General features: G+C 46.2%; 1 protein-coding gene across 6 annotated transcripts in view; it reads right to left on the reverse strand.

Moving 5' to 3' along the window:
- Fry (FRY microtubule binding protein) overlaps nt 1-17,107 on the reverse strand; it is a 374,882-nt gene that overhangs the window by 226,422 nt on the left and 131,353 nt on the right. Inside the window, exon 1 of one of the 6 annotated variants that reach the window (XM_076923842.1) lies at nt 2,872-3,353. The exons of 4 other annotated variants lie outside the window; for them this stretch is intronic. In XM_076923842.1, the coding sequence (XP_076779957.1) occupies nt 2,872-2,941 (70 nt within the window). In that variant the 5' untranslated portion in view covers nt 2,942-3,353. Of the gene's footprint in view, nt 1-2,871; nt 3,354-17,107 lie in introns of those variants that run through there. One more of the 6 variants, XM_076923844.1, reaches the window with a different exon arrangement.

Here is a 17,107-nt window from a genome sequence, read left to right on the forward strand (position 1 = left end):
ATGGAAGATATTGCCCTGAGGGAGATGGGTAACAGAGTTTGAAATTAGAAGACCAAAGAATACTCCCAGTGAGGCTGAGAAGACCGTGGGGTGGCTGTGACGATAGACGCCAGGGGCAACAGATGATCACCCCGGGGAAGGTCTGGATACAGTGGGAGGAACACCAGGACAGTTGTCCAAGAAAGTTAAGGAAAAATCTGCTTGGTGAGTCTGTATAGGAGGAAGTGACATTTCCAGACATCAGGCTACTGCAAGTCCTCGCTTCATTCAAACCGAAGGGCAGCCTGACAGGATGGGTGTGGTGTGGTGCCACGGGGAAAAAAAGTGTGGAGGCCACCAAGTAGAAACTAATTCATCTCACCAGGCAGCAACCAGTTTGCTTAATTGGCTTGTTAATTCTTCTGATGAGACAAAGATGTATGTATGTATGTATGTATGTATGTATGTATGTATGTATATGAAACGACATTTGGCCCCTCAACATGCCCTTTCTCTATCAAATGGAACCTTAACCCATGAAAGTTTATGACGTCATCTTTCACTTTACTACTGCCCAGCAAAGTAGTCAGCTGTAGCTGCAAAGTTTGTTTTATTGCTTTTTAATTGCTGCGCTTGTGCAAATAAGCACTGCCATATAATTAGGGGGCTGGTTCTCCATTCAGGTATGTGGGCGGGCACCCTCAGCTTTCCAACCTGGGAAGCTGGGCATGCGCGAGCACGTGGTTAGTTAGCCGCTTGCCCGGCGGTACAGCCTTTCAGCCAAGGTTACACTCATAGGCGAAGCCCCGAGGCTGCTGTTTTCTACTTTGTGTTTTGTACGGGCAAATTCCTCTCTCTGTTTGCTACCGGAAACAGGTAAAACTTAGAGACGAGAACTGTGCCAGGCTGGACGCAGGTAAGAGTTGTAACACGCTCAAAGGGGATAGGCAGCCAGTGCTTTTTCCCTTTCCTCTTTAAGAAAGGGGTATAAACCATCCAGACCTGCCCCGCCCCCAAGAACACTGGGATAATTACCACCTTCATTCACTCTCTTGAAATAAAGGAATTGGGACACACACACACTCGAGGCTCTGTTGTAACCGTCTTTTCCACATACCCCACAGCCTGGCATGCAGCAGGGTACTAAGTAAATCTTCACTGAATGAACCGGGAGGATTTGAAATTATGTCACAGATAGTCCCAAAGTTGAGATGAACAATAATTTTGAATCATTTCCTGGGATGGGGATGCAGGGAGGAAGTAAGGAGTTTAAAGAAGGTAAAGCAGTTATCTGTCCTGTCATTCGAAGACAGACAAGAGGAGAAGATTTTAAAGAAATCCCTGCAGGTATTGTACAGCATAATTTGCCATCCTAAGGCATGGCAAAAACGGATGGAAAGAAGCAGCCGGCTGTGGAATAACCAAACAAAGCTTAAAATCCACACCCCAATGCCACACTTGGAAGTGGGGTATTTTGTTGTTGTTTGGTTGGGTTTTTTCCATCGAGATAATGTCTCCAGTCTGCCTGATTATTTTCATTAATCAGAGGGACACCAGACAAAGGAAGATTCGTCTGTGAGTCTGGAATATCCAGAAAATGAACCCAAGTTAAAAGATTTATGGCGTCAACAAAGCAGCAGCATTGCTCCCAAATGGCCTCCTGCTTGCACAGAAACACTCAGACAAGCCCCCAAGTGCACCCTGAGCTGGGGAAAATGGCTTCTGTGGAGATCATTCAGAGATGCAGCCCCCAAATATCTTTGGGCAGACGCTTCAGCCTTCTCAAAACAATCCAGCCCAAGTTCTCCTGCCTAGGTTTGTTTACATAAAAAGGATTTTTGGCTACAGGTCATTCGTAGAGGATATGTTCAGTACCTCTCAGGACTCCAGGCAGGTTAATTAGTATATACACAATAAAATATAGAAAATAATTTTTAGAAACAAAATTTTAATTCAAAACAGTCGAGAGCGCCTATAAGCTCTGTCAGTCTTTTGGCACAAAATCAGTACAAAAGCAGATGCATCAATAAGACTCTGTTTTTAAACTGTGCAGAAAAATACAAGGTATCCCTGAATAGCTGAAGGCCTCATTCTGATTTTAACCCAGACCCAGGATGGCTTAGAGGTTCCCTTTTTGAAATAGCGAATTGTTATCAATTTTTATGTGGGTCTGAAATGCAACTTCAGAACCATGGTATTTGTATAGCCTAATGAACCATCTGGGTCAGAACCACACTTGTTTACATTTCAGTAGCGTGCTTGCTTGTACTAGGGCAACTGAGATCTCTAGAAGCTGGAAAGGATAAATAGCATTCTGAACATCATCCACAGGGACCAGGGAAAGAGCAAATGGATATGCAGATGGGTCTATGCCTAACAAAGATGAGCCCTAGGCTTTGGACTTCCGAGTAGTTTTCCCTCTTCAGACAATACCCTAATAAGACAATTACAAAGTACTCGCTACCCCGCCACACCCCTTCAGCTAAACTGCACCTCACAAAATATTTAGATGAAGCCTGAAGCCTGAACACAGCAAATAAACACCAGGCAGGCAGTGCTGTCTGGCATGCTGAACCTGCCCTCCTCAGAATCGGAAGGACTGTATCTCTGGAACTGTTAGGCAAAAAGACAAAAACAAACAGCAACACCAAAACTACTGTAATTCTATTGCAGCTTTCAAAGTTGAGTAGGGATAGTTCAGACACTGACGTTTTTTATTTTCACAGCAGATGGAGAGAGAGAGAGAGAGAGAGAGAGAGAGAGAGAGAGAGAGAGAGAGAGAGAGAAACTTCCTCAGCTCACAAACATATGTGTCCAGTTGAGATCTGATTTCTCCAACCTTAGCAGCATCCAGAAAACAATCCGACAAAAAGCATATTTTCTGTCACTCACCGTTACTCCAGGATTTCAGTAAATATTTGATACTGATTTCAAAGAAGCCGGAATCCTGCTGGCTGGCCATGTCTGCCGCATACAAAGAGGCTCCTAGGACTGGAAGCTGCTGTTGGAGGAGCAGGTACCGGGCGTGGAGATGTGCCTGTCACAGGTTAGTGATGTAAGCGAGGGTCAGAAGCAACCGGCCGCGCTCCTCATTTAAAGGACACCGGGAGAGGGATGCTCAACCTCTCCTCCTCTTCCTCCTCCTCCGGGGCCAGGGCTGACTTCTTATTTGCTGGGTGCTGATCTCCCTTGCAAGCCTTCAGAGGCAGAGGCCTCAGCCGCTTTCATTTCAGAGCTGACATAAGCAGCAATGCCTGCCTACTGCCTGCGGCCGCCCACATGCTCAGCCACAGCCAGGTATGGTGGCAGAGTCCCCACCTGCACCGTGAGCTGCTGCACCGGGTGGACGGATGTCTGGGCCTCCTGGCTGCCCACCCTGCAGCCCCCCGCTGAGGGATGGACTGAAGCCCCGCCCCCAGCCCCTGTCTTTCTCAACCTGAGCTCCCACCCAGCCTCCACCTCCCGGCTTGAGGACGAGGAATTTGCCAGCTGCCTGAGGCTTCTCGGTGCAGAAAGGTTGGCAGGCAGCGGCCCCGGGTGTGCTCAGGCTGCGATTTCCCCTTGTGTCTGTCCCTGAAAACACTCAACTGCGGCACTCTGCGGTAAACCAGCTGCACCCTTGCAGCAGCGTTTGGGGAGGGGTGTGTGTGTGTGTGTGTGTGTGTGTGTGTGTGTGTGTGTGTAGGGGGGGGGGGACCCGTCAGCCTCGCTGCAACCGAAAAGCCAGACGTCTGCCTGGCCTTTCCCTCTCTGTGATGTGCAGACGGGCAATTCTGTGCAATACAGGCTTTTTGAGGGGCACCCTAGCCCCAATGCCTAAAGGGAAGATACACATGGGTAGTCTGCTTGCCTGGCGAACGCCTGGATTCCATCATGACTGGTTTCTTCATGTTGTCATTTCTAAGAATCACACAGACCAATACACTGTATTTCATAAGCATGAAGAAGCTAGGATGCAAAGGCATTAGGCGCCTGCCATCTCCTTCGTTAATTCTTAGTATCATGTGTCCTGATTCCAGTCGGCTTTGTCTGACACAACTCTTATGCTTAGTGGAGGGATTAAATAAGAGAATTGTATTTTAATAAGGTCAGGCAGCACTCTGTCAGGTGGGGTTTGACCAGCCATCTCGAAAGCCACTGGGTCCTCTTCTCCTCAGCACATTTGAACGTTTCCAACAGAATGAATTATAATGTAGTAATTATTTAAAAGAAAAACCACACACAAATGTGCAAATTCCATCCTCCAACCAACACACAAACAAGACTTCCTAGCTCCTCTCCTAATTCACTCGAGAAAGGAAAGAGGGCAGGCACACTTTTTTATTTTTATTTATTTAACGAAGAACTTTTAAAAACCAAATTAAAATGCCACTTCTAGAGATGTCCTGGTTTACCTGCACATTTTCAAATGCAGGTACACTACAAGATACTTGTCCAGGAAGGCCTTCAGCTTCCTGAAATCCTTCGTTAGACTGTGGTCTCTAACTCCTGTGCATACTTCAGTGATGAGCTCATGTTCTTTTATCAGCTGTACTGGGAATGTGTGAGCTCTATGTAAAAGATGACTGGAAGGCGTTCCTTCGAAAATATCCATTAATAACTGGGTTGGCACTCCCCCATCTCACACGGCACCAAAAGAACAGGCTGCAGGGGCACTGAGAAAATTCTACATTGACTCTCCAGAGGCCCCAGTCCTACCTGGCACCAGCTAGCTTCACTAGCATTGAAGCCCAAGGAAAATTACTAACCTTGCTAAGCCTTGGATCCTTATTTACACAGTGGGCATACTCAATGCACCCATTTATACAGTGGGCATAATCAAGGCACCATTTATACAGTGGGCATAATCAAGGCACCATTTCCTTGCACACAGCACTCTCACATTTTGTTATTTACTGAACCAAATTATTACTCTACTCATTGCTTTTATTATACAGAACTCACTTTTTTCTGAGGTGACCCCATTTTAAAAACCATTTCTGTGTTATAGAAGGTGTATTGTTTTCGAACACCGATAGGAGTTACTGGGGGAGAACAGGTTGGAGTCATTGAGATAAGCAAACAAGCTATTCTGTATCGCACTATAAATGTTTGTTGTGTGTTTGTTTTTGAGACAGGGTCTCTCAATGTCTCCCTGGCTGTCCTGGAACTCACTGTGTAGACCACTTGCCTCTACCTCCTAAGTGCCGAGATTGAGGGTGTGCGCCACCACACCCAGCCTTAAATATATAAACATTTTACAACTTAATTTGGGACTTAAGAAAGGGCTCAGCTTGGGGCTGGAGAGATGGCTCAGTGGTTAAGAGCACTGACTGCTCTTCCCGAGGTCCTGAGTTCAATTCCCAGCAACCACATGGTGGCTCACAACCATCTGCAATTAGATCTGACGCCCTCTTCTGGCTTGCCTGAAGACAACTACAGTGTACTCATATATGTAAAATAAATAAATAAAATCTTAAAAAAAAAAAAAAAAAAGAAAGGGCTCAGCTGTTCTTCAGGAGGACCCAGGTACAGTACCTAGCACCCCTCAACCCTCAGTAACTCTGGTTCCAGGGGTGCAGCACCTTCTTCTGGCCTCCAGAGGTATTGCATGCACAGTGCACAAATACATGTGTGGACAAAATATTCATAAACATAAAGTAGAAATGGATAAATCCTTTAGAAAAATCTCAACAGATTTTTAAAAAAAGTTTTCAGCGGTACTATGAACATGCTTCCAGGTCAAGAGTTCCACTCATATGTATTTCAAAGGAACCATGATTAAGACTTAAAGCTATTTAGGAGTAAAAAAAAAAAAAAAGCATTACTTTTCCCTGTAAAGAGTGAATTTGGGACTGGAGAGATGGCTCAGCGGTTGAGTGCCCTGGCTGCTCTGCCAGAGGTCCTGAGTTCAATTCCCAGCAACCACATGGTGGCTCACAACCATCTGTAATGGGATCTGATGCACTCTTATGGTGTGTCTGAAGACAGCTACAGTGTGCTCATATACAATAAATAAATAAATCTAGAAAATAAAAAAAAAAAAAAGAGTGAATTTGTTGTTCTGTATCGGGCCCCACACTTTTATTTTAGCAAGAGGACACACATCCTAAATAATCAGAAGAGGCCTTTTGCTCTGCTCAAAGCCTGGCCAATCAAAGGGAAAGAAACCTGCTGCAAGCTGGGACAAAACCAGCTTCCTTTGTCGGGTTTCTCTTGGGGAGGGGCTTATTTAAAAAAACAAACTGTAGGCACCTAAACTACTTTGAAGTATAACAATAAAATCAGAATGTGTCCCGGCCTTGCTCCCTGACTTCCATTGTCATTTAAGACCTCTAGCTCTCTCAGTTCTCACGTCCCTAAAAGTCCTCAGCCTTCTCTGGAGATGAGACAGTGAACAGACGCTGGGGGCTGAAGGAAAGATAAGAAGGGAAATGGAGGGTGGCCAGAAATAGTATCAAAGAACAGAGGAGAGACAGAGATTGAGACAGAGGCAGAGACAGAAGAGAGAGGGGGGAGAGAGACACAGAGGCAGAGGCAGAGACAGACAGAGGCAGAGGAGAGACAGAGGCAGAGATGGGAGAGAGACAGAGAAAAAGAGATAGAGGCAGAAGAGAGAGAGGGAGACAGAGACAGAGAAAGACAGAGAGAGACAGGCAGAAGCAGAGGAGAGAGACAGAGACAGAGGTAGGAGAGAGACAGAGACAGAGGGAGAGAGACAGAGGGAGGGAGACAGAGAGATGGGGAGGAGAGGAGAGACTAGAGACAGACAGAGACAGAGGAGACAGAGACAGAAAGTAGCCTGTGACAGGGGCTAGCAATTGATGAGAGCACATACATTTATAGAATATAAATTCTGTGCTAAAATACACGTTTTAAAATCACATTTAACCCTTACTTCAAACCTGCAAGTTGGGAGCTATGAGTAGTCCCCTTTCTAGATAAGAAAATGGAGGTTTAAAGCAATGTAAAGTGAAAGTCACCTAGCTAATGTATGTCTAGCTCATTTAGTCACTCACTGTTAAATCACCATCATCACCACCACCACCACCATCATCATCACCACACCATCATTACCATCATCCCATCTCATTCAGTTGTAAACCAGATGAGAGTCAGCTTCCTTAGAGAACGTTCAGGGAAGAGACACCCAGAATCCCTGATAGCTGACATTTTCCCTAGCTTTTTTCTGGATGAAGAATTGTTCCCTGGGGCTTTGCAGTACCCTGAGGAGTCTAAGGAAAGATGCCACTATTTTTCACAGTAATCTGTTCCCACTGTACAGGTAGAAGGTCTCTTCCTACCCTGCTGTGGGGTGGAGTCAGCTGAGGACTCAGTCCAGGGGCAGTGCATCTATTTTATGATCAAGACACAAGGTCTGGACCAGTGGGTGTGCTGGGTGGCACAGAAGGAACCAGTTTTCTGAGAAGGGGGTGATCAACATGTCCCAGCTTCCCAGCTTCCCAGCTTCCCCAGTGCAGGATGACAGTGTAGGATGCGGCTGGTAGAGCGTGCTCTGAGCTGAATCTCAGAATCGACGACATTTGCCTTTTTCTCTCTCCATTAGAACCATCGGCTTCTCTCTCCCTCCCTCCTCAAAGCTGTGTCTCCCTACTATTCATCCCTACTGAGGGTTATCTGCTACCTCTAGGGGAAGATGTGCATCAGAAGCACAATCAGGGGCCACCAAGATGGTTCTGCTGGGAAAGGTGACTGCCACCAAGTCCGATGACTTTGATCTCTGGGACCCACGTGGTAGAAGAGAGAACCAAGTCCCTCAAGCTGTCTTCTGGCTTTCACACATGTGCATGGCATACATTCACACATAGGCAGACAGACAGACAGACAGACAGACAGACAGGCAGGCAGGCAGGCAGGCAGAGAGACAAACACAGCTACACACACACAAATAAATGTTACAAAAGCATAGTGTGTTTGTATTTTAACTCATATTTTATTTGTGTTTTTCGAGCATTTTTTGGACAATTTCTTGAGGCTGAAATGTGTAGTCTTAAGAAGCAAAATAAAAAAATAAAGCTAGGCCATTTGGATGCTTATTTACCCAGTGTTTTCAAGCTTCTGAGATGACTGGGCTGGGGTGGCGTATGCCCCCTTTCCCTGTGGACCGGTGCAGGTGAGGACCATGAGCTGTCACCATCATAGAGTGTACACTCACAGGAGCAGCGCTAGGCAGAGGAACTCAAAGAAACCAAATCACAAAGGCTACATCGACGAACCTGAAGAAGCCATGCGCATGCTCTAGTTCTACAATGGCAAATCACCTAAGAGCTCTTCTGAGGGGCCAGCATCATGGCCCACTGAGTGAGAGGGCTTGCCACTAACCCTTGTAACACAGGATGCAACCCCAGAACCCACATGGCTGAAGGAAAGAACCAACTCTTGCAGGTTGATGCCTGACCACCAAACATACTATAGCATGTGTGTGTCCACACAGACCAACAAATAAATGCATTTTAAAAAAAATGGGGGCTGGAGAGATGGCTCAGCGATTAAGAACACTGACTGCTCTTCCAGAGGTCCTGAGTTCAATTCCAAGCACCCACATGGTGGCTCACAACCATCTGTAATGGGATCTGATGTCCTCTTCTGGTGTGTCTGAAGACAGCTGCAGTGTACTCACATACATCAAATAAATCTTAAAAACGAAACAAACAAACAAACAAACACTGGATCTGTTCTGAGGCAAATTAAGCGTCACCTAGATTGAGTTAAAACACTGTGAGCTGAAGTCAGTGACAACAATTTCAGGTTTCATTTTGCTGAGCTGGGGATCAAACTCAGGGCCTTGGCAGTGTCAGGCACGTGGTCCCCAACTGAGACATATGTGCAAGCTATCGTCTTTCTTTACAGAAAAAGAAACCTCACAAAGAGAAAACCTGAGAGTCAAGTGTTACAATAAACAATACAATTTTCTCTGACCTATTTTAAACGCAGCATTTGCTGATCTATCCCAGACCTTGACTGGGAGGAAGCCCGTGAAAGCATCCACAGGGTCAGCACCAGGAGCAGGAACCTGCTCCTCAAACCCCCATCCCTCAGGCAGAGCCACTCGCTCGCTCGGAACTCGATTTGTGAGTGTTGCAAACACTGACCTCATTCCTCTCCACAGCAAATAATTTTCTCCCCCCAGTGGATTGAAATACATTTAACTTTTTGAATGCAACAGAATTTCATTAAGGCAGAGTTAGATGTTGAATGAATTCAGACACAAACAAGGGGAAAAATAATCATGTTTCCTAAAACAGCTTTCATTTAAAAGATAGCAGTTTTAAATCCCTTTTTTACCCGGCTCCCCTGCAAAGGCATTTTTTAGAAGGAACCAGGCTCCGGGACAAATGAACTAGGTATAGGGTCTCGCACAGGGAAGTCTTCCTAAGCAGAAAGCAACAAGAGACCCTTGGAAATGCCATCTTATCCCCTGCTCAGCACAGGTCCCAGCCTTCCATATGCCCATTGCCACCCAAGGTGACAAGGGACAGTTATTGAGCACTTAACAGCCTCAGGCCACATTACATCATAGAAACAAAGCTGAATTAAACTTGGTTGCTGGACTGGCCTGGGAATAGCAATAGAACAAACTGGCGCTGTGGTACCAGCTACCTGAGGCTTCTACCCTTGGAAAGGAGAATTGGGCCTCTCCATAGACTCTGCTCCAGATATTGAACTGTGACTTTAAGAGAAGATACCCACAATCTATGAATTATAAAGAGGGAGAGAGGCACCATATGCCAGAGCTGAATCTGTGCAGTAAAGCGGATCACACAGACCTGCTAGCCAGTGAGCATATAGGTCCGTGACAAGTTTCAGGTACAAAATGTCCCTGTAAGCCCAGAGTCAGAGAAAGAAAAGCAAGAGAAAGGAATGCTGACTGCTGCAGACAGAGGAACCCCTGACACTTTCCCCTTACCTCGCCCCTTTCCTGCTGGCGACCAAGGTAACTTTTGTGTTCTAACCTACAACTGTGTATCTGCAACTTTTTATTTTCTTAAGATTTTATTTTGTACGTATAGGTATTTTATCTGCATGTATGTATGCATGGTATGCATGGTCACTATGTATATCCAGTGTCCAAGGAGACCCAGAGAGGGCATTGGATCCTCTGGAACTGTGGTTCCAGATGGTTGTGAGCCAACATGTGGGTGCTGAGAACCGAACCTGGATCCTCGGCAAAAGCAGCCAGTCTCTCCAGCTCAGGTCTTTGAACGTGGAGTTCCGGTTGATGGTGCTTTTTAGGGCGGTTTTGGAACCTTTAGGTGGTGCAGTCTTGCTGGAGGAAGTACGTCTCAGTAGGCAGGCTTTGCAAGCTAGTAGTTCCGCCCACTTCCGTTTCCTTCTCTGTCACCTGTTGTGGCCTCAGATGTGACCTGCTTCCTGCTCTGGCCATGTGGTCCCCACCATTCTGGTCTCTAGCCCTCTGGAACCATAGTGTTATTTAAATAAGCTTTCTTCCTGAAGATGCTTTCGGCTCTGGTTGTTTTATCACAGCAGCAGAAAAGGAATCAATACATGCTTACATTATACACACACAGCGACGCTTTCCTTCTGCACGCAATCTCTTGTTTACAGTGACCTAGCAACAAAGGCTGAAAAACCAGAGATTAGGAAGGTTTACTCTGCTTCTGATTTGGACCTGGTGCTATGATCCTGGGCAAATTAGTTCTCCAAAATCATCCGTCAGTTTCTGTGTACGGGCTGACATTTGATTTTTTTTTTTTTTTTTCCATATTTGGGGGTAGGAGCCAGAATCAGAGGAAAACAGAGTACTCTGATAAATGGCATCAACCCACCTTCTCTAGGCCTTCCGGATAAGACAAGGGTTAAAGTTATCTGTAAAGGTACACACCTGCTTGGTGGTGTCTGGAGAAATGCAAAGCTGGGGGTCTGGTGGGGGCAGGGCGTGAGAAAGATAAGTCAATACTGAAGCAAACAAGTGGTCTACTTGCCACATCACTGAGGCAGTATGAGAACACTACTCGCCTTAGAGGAAATGATAGAACTAGACACCACAGAACAACGATAAACCCAGGGTAGAGAGAAAGAGCTAAAGACAGGCTATCCTCACTGAGCTTAAGGATAGTGACTAAAGAAACTGAAAGGGCAGCAGACAGTGTCACTTCACCGGGAAACAGCACTCTAAAAAGAGCTATGGCCTCCTCTCTAAGCACTGACTCCACCCTCAGAGTCTTCCAGTCCATCACTTCTACATGAGGCTTCTTGGTACTGAACCCCAGTTCTCACCTTTTAGGCCATGGGTGTTGAGCCTTAGGACAGTGGGTAATAGAAAGGTTCAGACATCAGCGTCTGCTGTAGGCAGGGGTTGGACACACCGAGGAGCATATGTTTCTTGCAAGCCAGCTCTGAAGGACAGAAAGTCTTAGACGGCATGTTTTTAGAAAGGGTGGGACATCCTCAACCTATGTGAGTAGACAGGCAAAGCTTTGTGTAGGACGTTGGGGCTGTCAGAAGCTGGACCAGGGAAGGCTGCTGGGTAGAGAGGTTCCAACTGCCAAGCTCGGTGGTGACAGAGTCAGAGGGGAGAGAGAGAAATGGGCTTTGCAGACAGGCAGGCTGGGTGAGGTCACCCAGAGAGGCCCAAGGAAATGCCAGGGTAGGGCCATGATTCTAACTCTTAGAGGCGTTAACCAGAAGAAAATGTATTCGGGGGCAGCTCCTACCCCACAAGCCACAGCATCTACCTACTTCCACTTACTCTTTCTAATGCTCCCCTTTACATGAGGCTGTTTCAGCATCTCAAAGGAAGATGGGTGGGAAGGCTTGCACTCCCGGAGTGCTAGTGTATGATGCACAGTGCTCCATCAGGAAAAGAACCAGACTTGGGAGAGGTGGTGGGTGGGGAGTCAGCAGGGTTGTGGTGGTGAGCACCTTTAATCCCAGCACTTGGGAGGCAGAGGCAAATAGATGTCTGAATTCAAGGCCAGCCTGATGTACAGAGTAAGTTCCAGGACAGCTGGGGCTACACAGAAAGACCCTGTCTCGAAAAACCAGAGAGAGAGAGAGAGAGAGAGAGAGAGAGAGAGAGTTCTCTTTCACACCTGGTCACAGTACTAGCCTAGTGGACTTTCAGTGTTCAGTTTAGGGACAGGCTATGGGGTGCCCTGCTCTGCAAACAGCCATCCAACAACTCCAGGAATGCAGTTAGTGGTTTGCCTGAGTTTTACCCAAATGTCATTCCCACCCCTGAATAAATACAGGATGGGTGGTGACTGCAGCCGGAGAAATACTCCACCCTGCCTCAAGACCTAGTTTCCACCTTCTTTTTTTCTCCAATTAGCTTTTTTTCCTCTCCTTTGAAATTCTGTTTAGACATCAGCCTTGTCTACGAACCCTTCCCTCTGCAGAGCGCTCTTTGTGCACAGTTTACATTGTGGTGATTAAAACAGACAGTAGCTAAAGACTAAGAAAAGGTCACAGAGGTGGCTTCTGAGTTGATTTTCAGGAGGAAATCCTATGGCGAGCCTTTCTCATAGTGAAAAACGTATTAATTATAAGGTGAGTTTGTAACAAACACAGCAGCCCTCCCTCTGCTGTCTTTTAATTTGGTGTAACTGATGAGGAAACCAGCAATGACCGTCGTTGCCACGGATACCATTCAAACCAGCCCTCAGCCCTGATGTGACCAGTGATACCCAATGTAGCAGCAAATGCCACTCTAAAATCTGAGCAACTACATCTGAATAGCTAAGCATAAGTGGAAAATTGATTTCGATACTACTGTTTTCTTTAACCCAATATACTACATTACCACTCCAGTATGGCAATAGGTATAAAAATTATTAGCGTGACATTTAATTTTTCTTAGCGTTAAATATTTAAATATGCTGTGCGTTTTATGGCCCATCTAAACCACATCCCAAGGGCACATGTATCAGTGGCTAATGGCTTCCTTCTTTGACAGACCAGTTCTAGAAGGCTCCCAACTACTTTTGTGCTGCAAACCTTTGTGTGTGTATGTGGGTGAGGGTTAGATGGTTTATGGATGTTTTTGTGTGGCTATGTGCATACATGTGTGTGTACATGTACAGAGGCCAGAGGTTGACATTGGGTGTCATCCTCTATGGCTCTCCAATTTATTTTCAGAGAGAGAGACAGGGTCTGTCATCGAATCTGGAGCTCACTGCTGGCTGGCCAATGAACTCCAGCGATCTGTCGGTCTCTGATCCTGTAGTGTTGGGGAACCTAGAGGCAGGAACTGAGGCAGAGACCACAGAAGATCGGTGCTTACTGGCTTGCTTCCCCTGGCTTGCTCAACTTCCTTCCTTATATATTCCCAGGCCCGCCTACCCAGAGATACAGTGCTCACAGTAAACTGTTCCATATCAATCAGCAACTAAGGAAATGCCCCACTGACTCGCCCACAAGCCAGAGTGACAGAGGCAGCACCTCTCCTTCTGAGTATGTCTAGGCTTGTGCCAAGTTGATAAAAACCAACCAGCGCAGTCACAGGTCTTATGAACTAATTTGTAAGACCTCTATGTACAGAACAGGTGAAGCCAGAGACAGAGTGAGGACTGGCTGTTGCCAGGGCGACAGGGAAGGACATAGGGAATCTGGTTTGTAGGTTATGGGAGATTTCTTTCCAGAATGATGGAAATGTGTGGGGCCAGAGAAAAGCAGCAGTTATGTGGCGCTGGGAACACATAATGAACTGCGGACACGCCACTTTGACAAGGTCAACTATGCTACTTCACCTCACTAAGGTACTTCTCTCTGGGGAAGGCCCATGGCCAGGTGCCTTGCCATTTGCATCCTGCCCTGAGGCGCTGTTCCATCTCCACCTAGTGGCAAAAACACCTTGTGTCAGGCTCCAAGACAAATGTCTGCCACACTGCAGGGGAGGACCATTATCTAAAGTAGTGGTTCTCAACCTGTGGGTTGTATCATGACTCCTTGGGGGATGGGGGGGGTGCATATCAGATATCCTGCATATCAAATATTTACAACACAACTCATAACAGTAGCAAAATTTCAGTTATAACGTAGCAGTGAAAATAATTTTATGGTTGGGGGTCACCACAACACGAGGGATCGTATTAATGGGCCATCATTAGGAAGGGTGGGAACCACTTATCTAAAGTCAAGCCAAAGCCAATACCTCCAGGGGGATGTCTGTCTCACGAGTGTCTAGATACTGAATAATGACAGCCATTGGCTGATCTGGCAGGGCAGAAAGGTGGTTTCCAGTGCTGCTGCTCACACAGACTCAACACCCACTGAGAACTTCTGGGATTGATTTAGCTGCCTGTACTAGAACACACAGCATTAGCATAAGGCAAAGAAAGGACAGACCAAGAAACACAGCTAATACACGTGCATGCTTTTCTTTCCTTCAAAATTTTGAGGACACCAGGGACTTACAAACCCCATACAAGATGGTTTGTTCCTCCAAAAGGGCTCCTCTTGCTCCAGTCTGTTGATCGATGACAAAGATAGTGGGGTACTTGAGCAAAGTGGCAGAGTTCTGGGGTTATCATGGGAAAGGGTGGGGGACGGAAGCATCAGGTGTGGGGCAGAACTCAGGCTTCTATCTCCCCAGTGAACTGTGTGCTCCTCACACGAAAGCAGAATGCTTCACTCCTTGTTTCTCAATTACCACCATCTAGGGTGATACCGAGCACAGAGCAGAATCTAAAACATGCTAGCTAAATAAGTAATTAATATGCAATTATAAGATGTAGTCTACAGGCTGGGCAGTGGTGGTGCACGGCTTTAATCCCAGCACTTGGGAGGCAGAGGCAGGTGGATTTCTGCGTTCCAGGCCAGCCTGGTCTACAGAGTGAGTTCCAGGACAGCCAGGGCTACACAGAGAAACCCTGTCTGGAAAAACAAAAACAAAAAGACAAACAAACAAACAAAAGATGTAGTCTACAGGTGAGCCCCAAAGTAGCAGTTACTGAAGCTTCTCTCTCAGGACTCTAAGTGCATAGATTGCATTTGTTTTGGAGTACAACTTTCAGATGACCTTTGCAGAGGTCTACAGAAACAAAAGAAAAGTGAACTGTTTGCTATAAACCAAGTGCTTAAAATAATTGCACAACAGAAAGGGATATGCTGTTATTAAAATGTCGACCCCACAGATACAGGTTTCCAAAATTAACCTTAAAATTTATACTTGCCTTAAATGACACATATTCAACCCTTGGAGATAAGGAAGCTGAGACCTGTGAACCCCCCAGAATGTTCTCTCAACACTTGTAAGCTTAGCACTCAGCCTTACTGGAACACATCATCTAGCTGGGCATTTGTAAAGAAACTTCTTAAACAGATGCTTTCCTCAGTAATCGGGCAGCTAGTTAATACACCACAGTGAATTTCATAGAGGATCTGAAGTAGTTAAATGGGATGGCCATCCACTGTATGTGTGCAGTACCTAGGGAGACCAGAAGAGGGCATCAGGTTCCCCCAGAACTGGAATCATACATGAATATTGAGAACAAAAAGAGGGTCCTTGCAAGAGCAGCCAGATGTCTTGACCACTGAGCCATCTCCCCAGCCCCTGAGTGCTGACTACTTTTCAACTACAAGTCTCTGGTGTCCTCTGTGATACCTGGCAGGATGGTGGACAACCTGTGCCATGCTGGGCTGGCACCAGTCAAGCCTACTCCCTTTGCACACTCCTCCTCCCAGGTGATCTTGTCGCTTTTGGCACACATAAACACTGTGATAACACTGAAGTGTTACCCTTGCAACTGAGGGAAAAAAATCAGAAAAACAAAAACAGCTGCCATATCTGTAACTGTCATGTCTGAGGATGCTTGGTGCCCAGACATGCACCAAGAGAAGCTGAGGGGCAAGGAAGGGGCAGCTAAACGTTGAAAAGAAACCTGGCCATGGGAGGGAAACTCACCCAGTTCTTGCTTTATCTCACCACCTGGTTCCTACCTTGGGATAGCTCCTGAGTAGGGAAATGCAGATGTGGGGAAATCTGCAAGAGCAAGAGCCCCTTCCCTGCAAGCCAACACTTATCTTATCTACAGTCTTTGCTTGACTAGAGGAATGTAACCAACAGCCCCAGTATCCTCATAACAAGCTATGTGATAGACTGGGAAGAGAGGACCGAACAGAGCTGTCCCAAACTTCTGCATGAAAACATTTGTCTAGATTCCTCTTTGGATTTCGTAAAATAAGCCTTGTATTCACATGCACACTTGTACACACACACACACACACACACACACACACACACACACACAGAGAGAGAGAGAGAGAGAGAGAGAGAGAGAGAGAGAGAGATATGCACAGACAGAGAGGGGACAACCCAGCCAAGAAACTCTTTTCTCATATGCTTTTAGTTGATGACAATTTGTTGTTGAGTGAAGAAAGTTCAGTTTGGATTCCACAGGGAGACTTTCTGAGCCCCCAGCGCTGATGGGTGGGTGAGCCCTGACCTCAGGCACTGTAGCTTTCTTGCTTCCCTTAAAGGAGCTGAGTCCAGGAGCTCTAGGAGTTACAGGCACTTGTAAGCCACCAGATGTGGGTTAAGAACACTGGTTGCTCTTCTTGAAGGACTACTGCATTAGTATGTAAATTTGCTGTATCCTTTAAAACTGGTAGACTTGAATGTTTATCAAAGCACTACTTTCAAATAAATTCCTTCATGATCTCTTGTCAGCCAGTGTTTGACTTACACAGCTATTTTTATATATCTACACACCTGAAGTTGTTTAAAAGTTTCTCAGGTCTAAAGGAGTTTTGGGTGGATAAAGCTTAAGAAACCCAAGCTGATAATACTAAAGGAAAGGTCAAATCGAACAGTCTCCAAGAGCATTTTGTATCTTCCTTGTCTCTCCTGATGTGGCATCTGCCTGTGAGAAGGCTGACATGACAGTCTCGTGATCTATTTACATTCAAGGTTTCTGAATTGGATGAAACTCCCTTTCTCTGGATTAGAAAGGTCATTCTGTGTGCACACAGTCAAGAGATCTGAGGTGCCTTTTGTAAAGCACTGGATACACCAGAAAATGGATGTGGGTCTGTTTTTGCAGGGCAGGCTGGGAAAGGGTGGTGAGTGGAGACTGGTCACTAAGCAGAGCAGAGGGCAGGGTACCCAAAGCTGGACCAGGTCTATCATTCTATCATTGCAGCCTAGGACCTCACAGAAGGAGCTGCT

Source organism: Arvicanthis niloticus, chromosome 24 (genome assembly GCF_011762505.2).
Source record: "Arvicanthis niloticus isolate mArvNil1 chromosome 24, mArvNil1.pat.X, whole genome shotgun sequence".
Lineage (NCBI taxonomy): Eukaryota > Metazoa > Chordata > Mammalia > Rodentia > Muridae > Arvicanthis > Arvicanthis niloticus.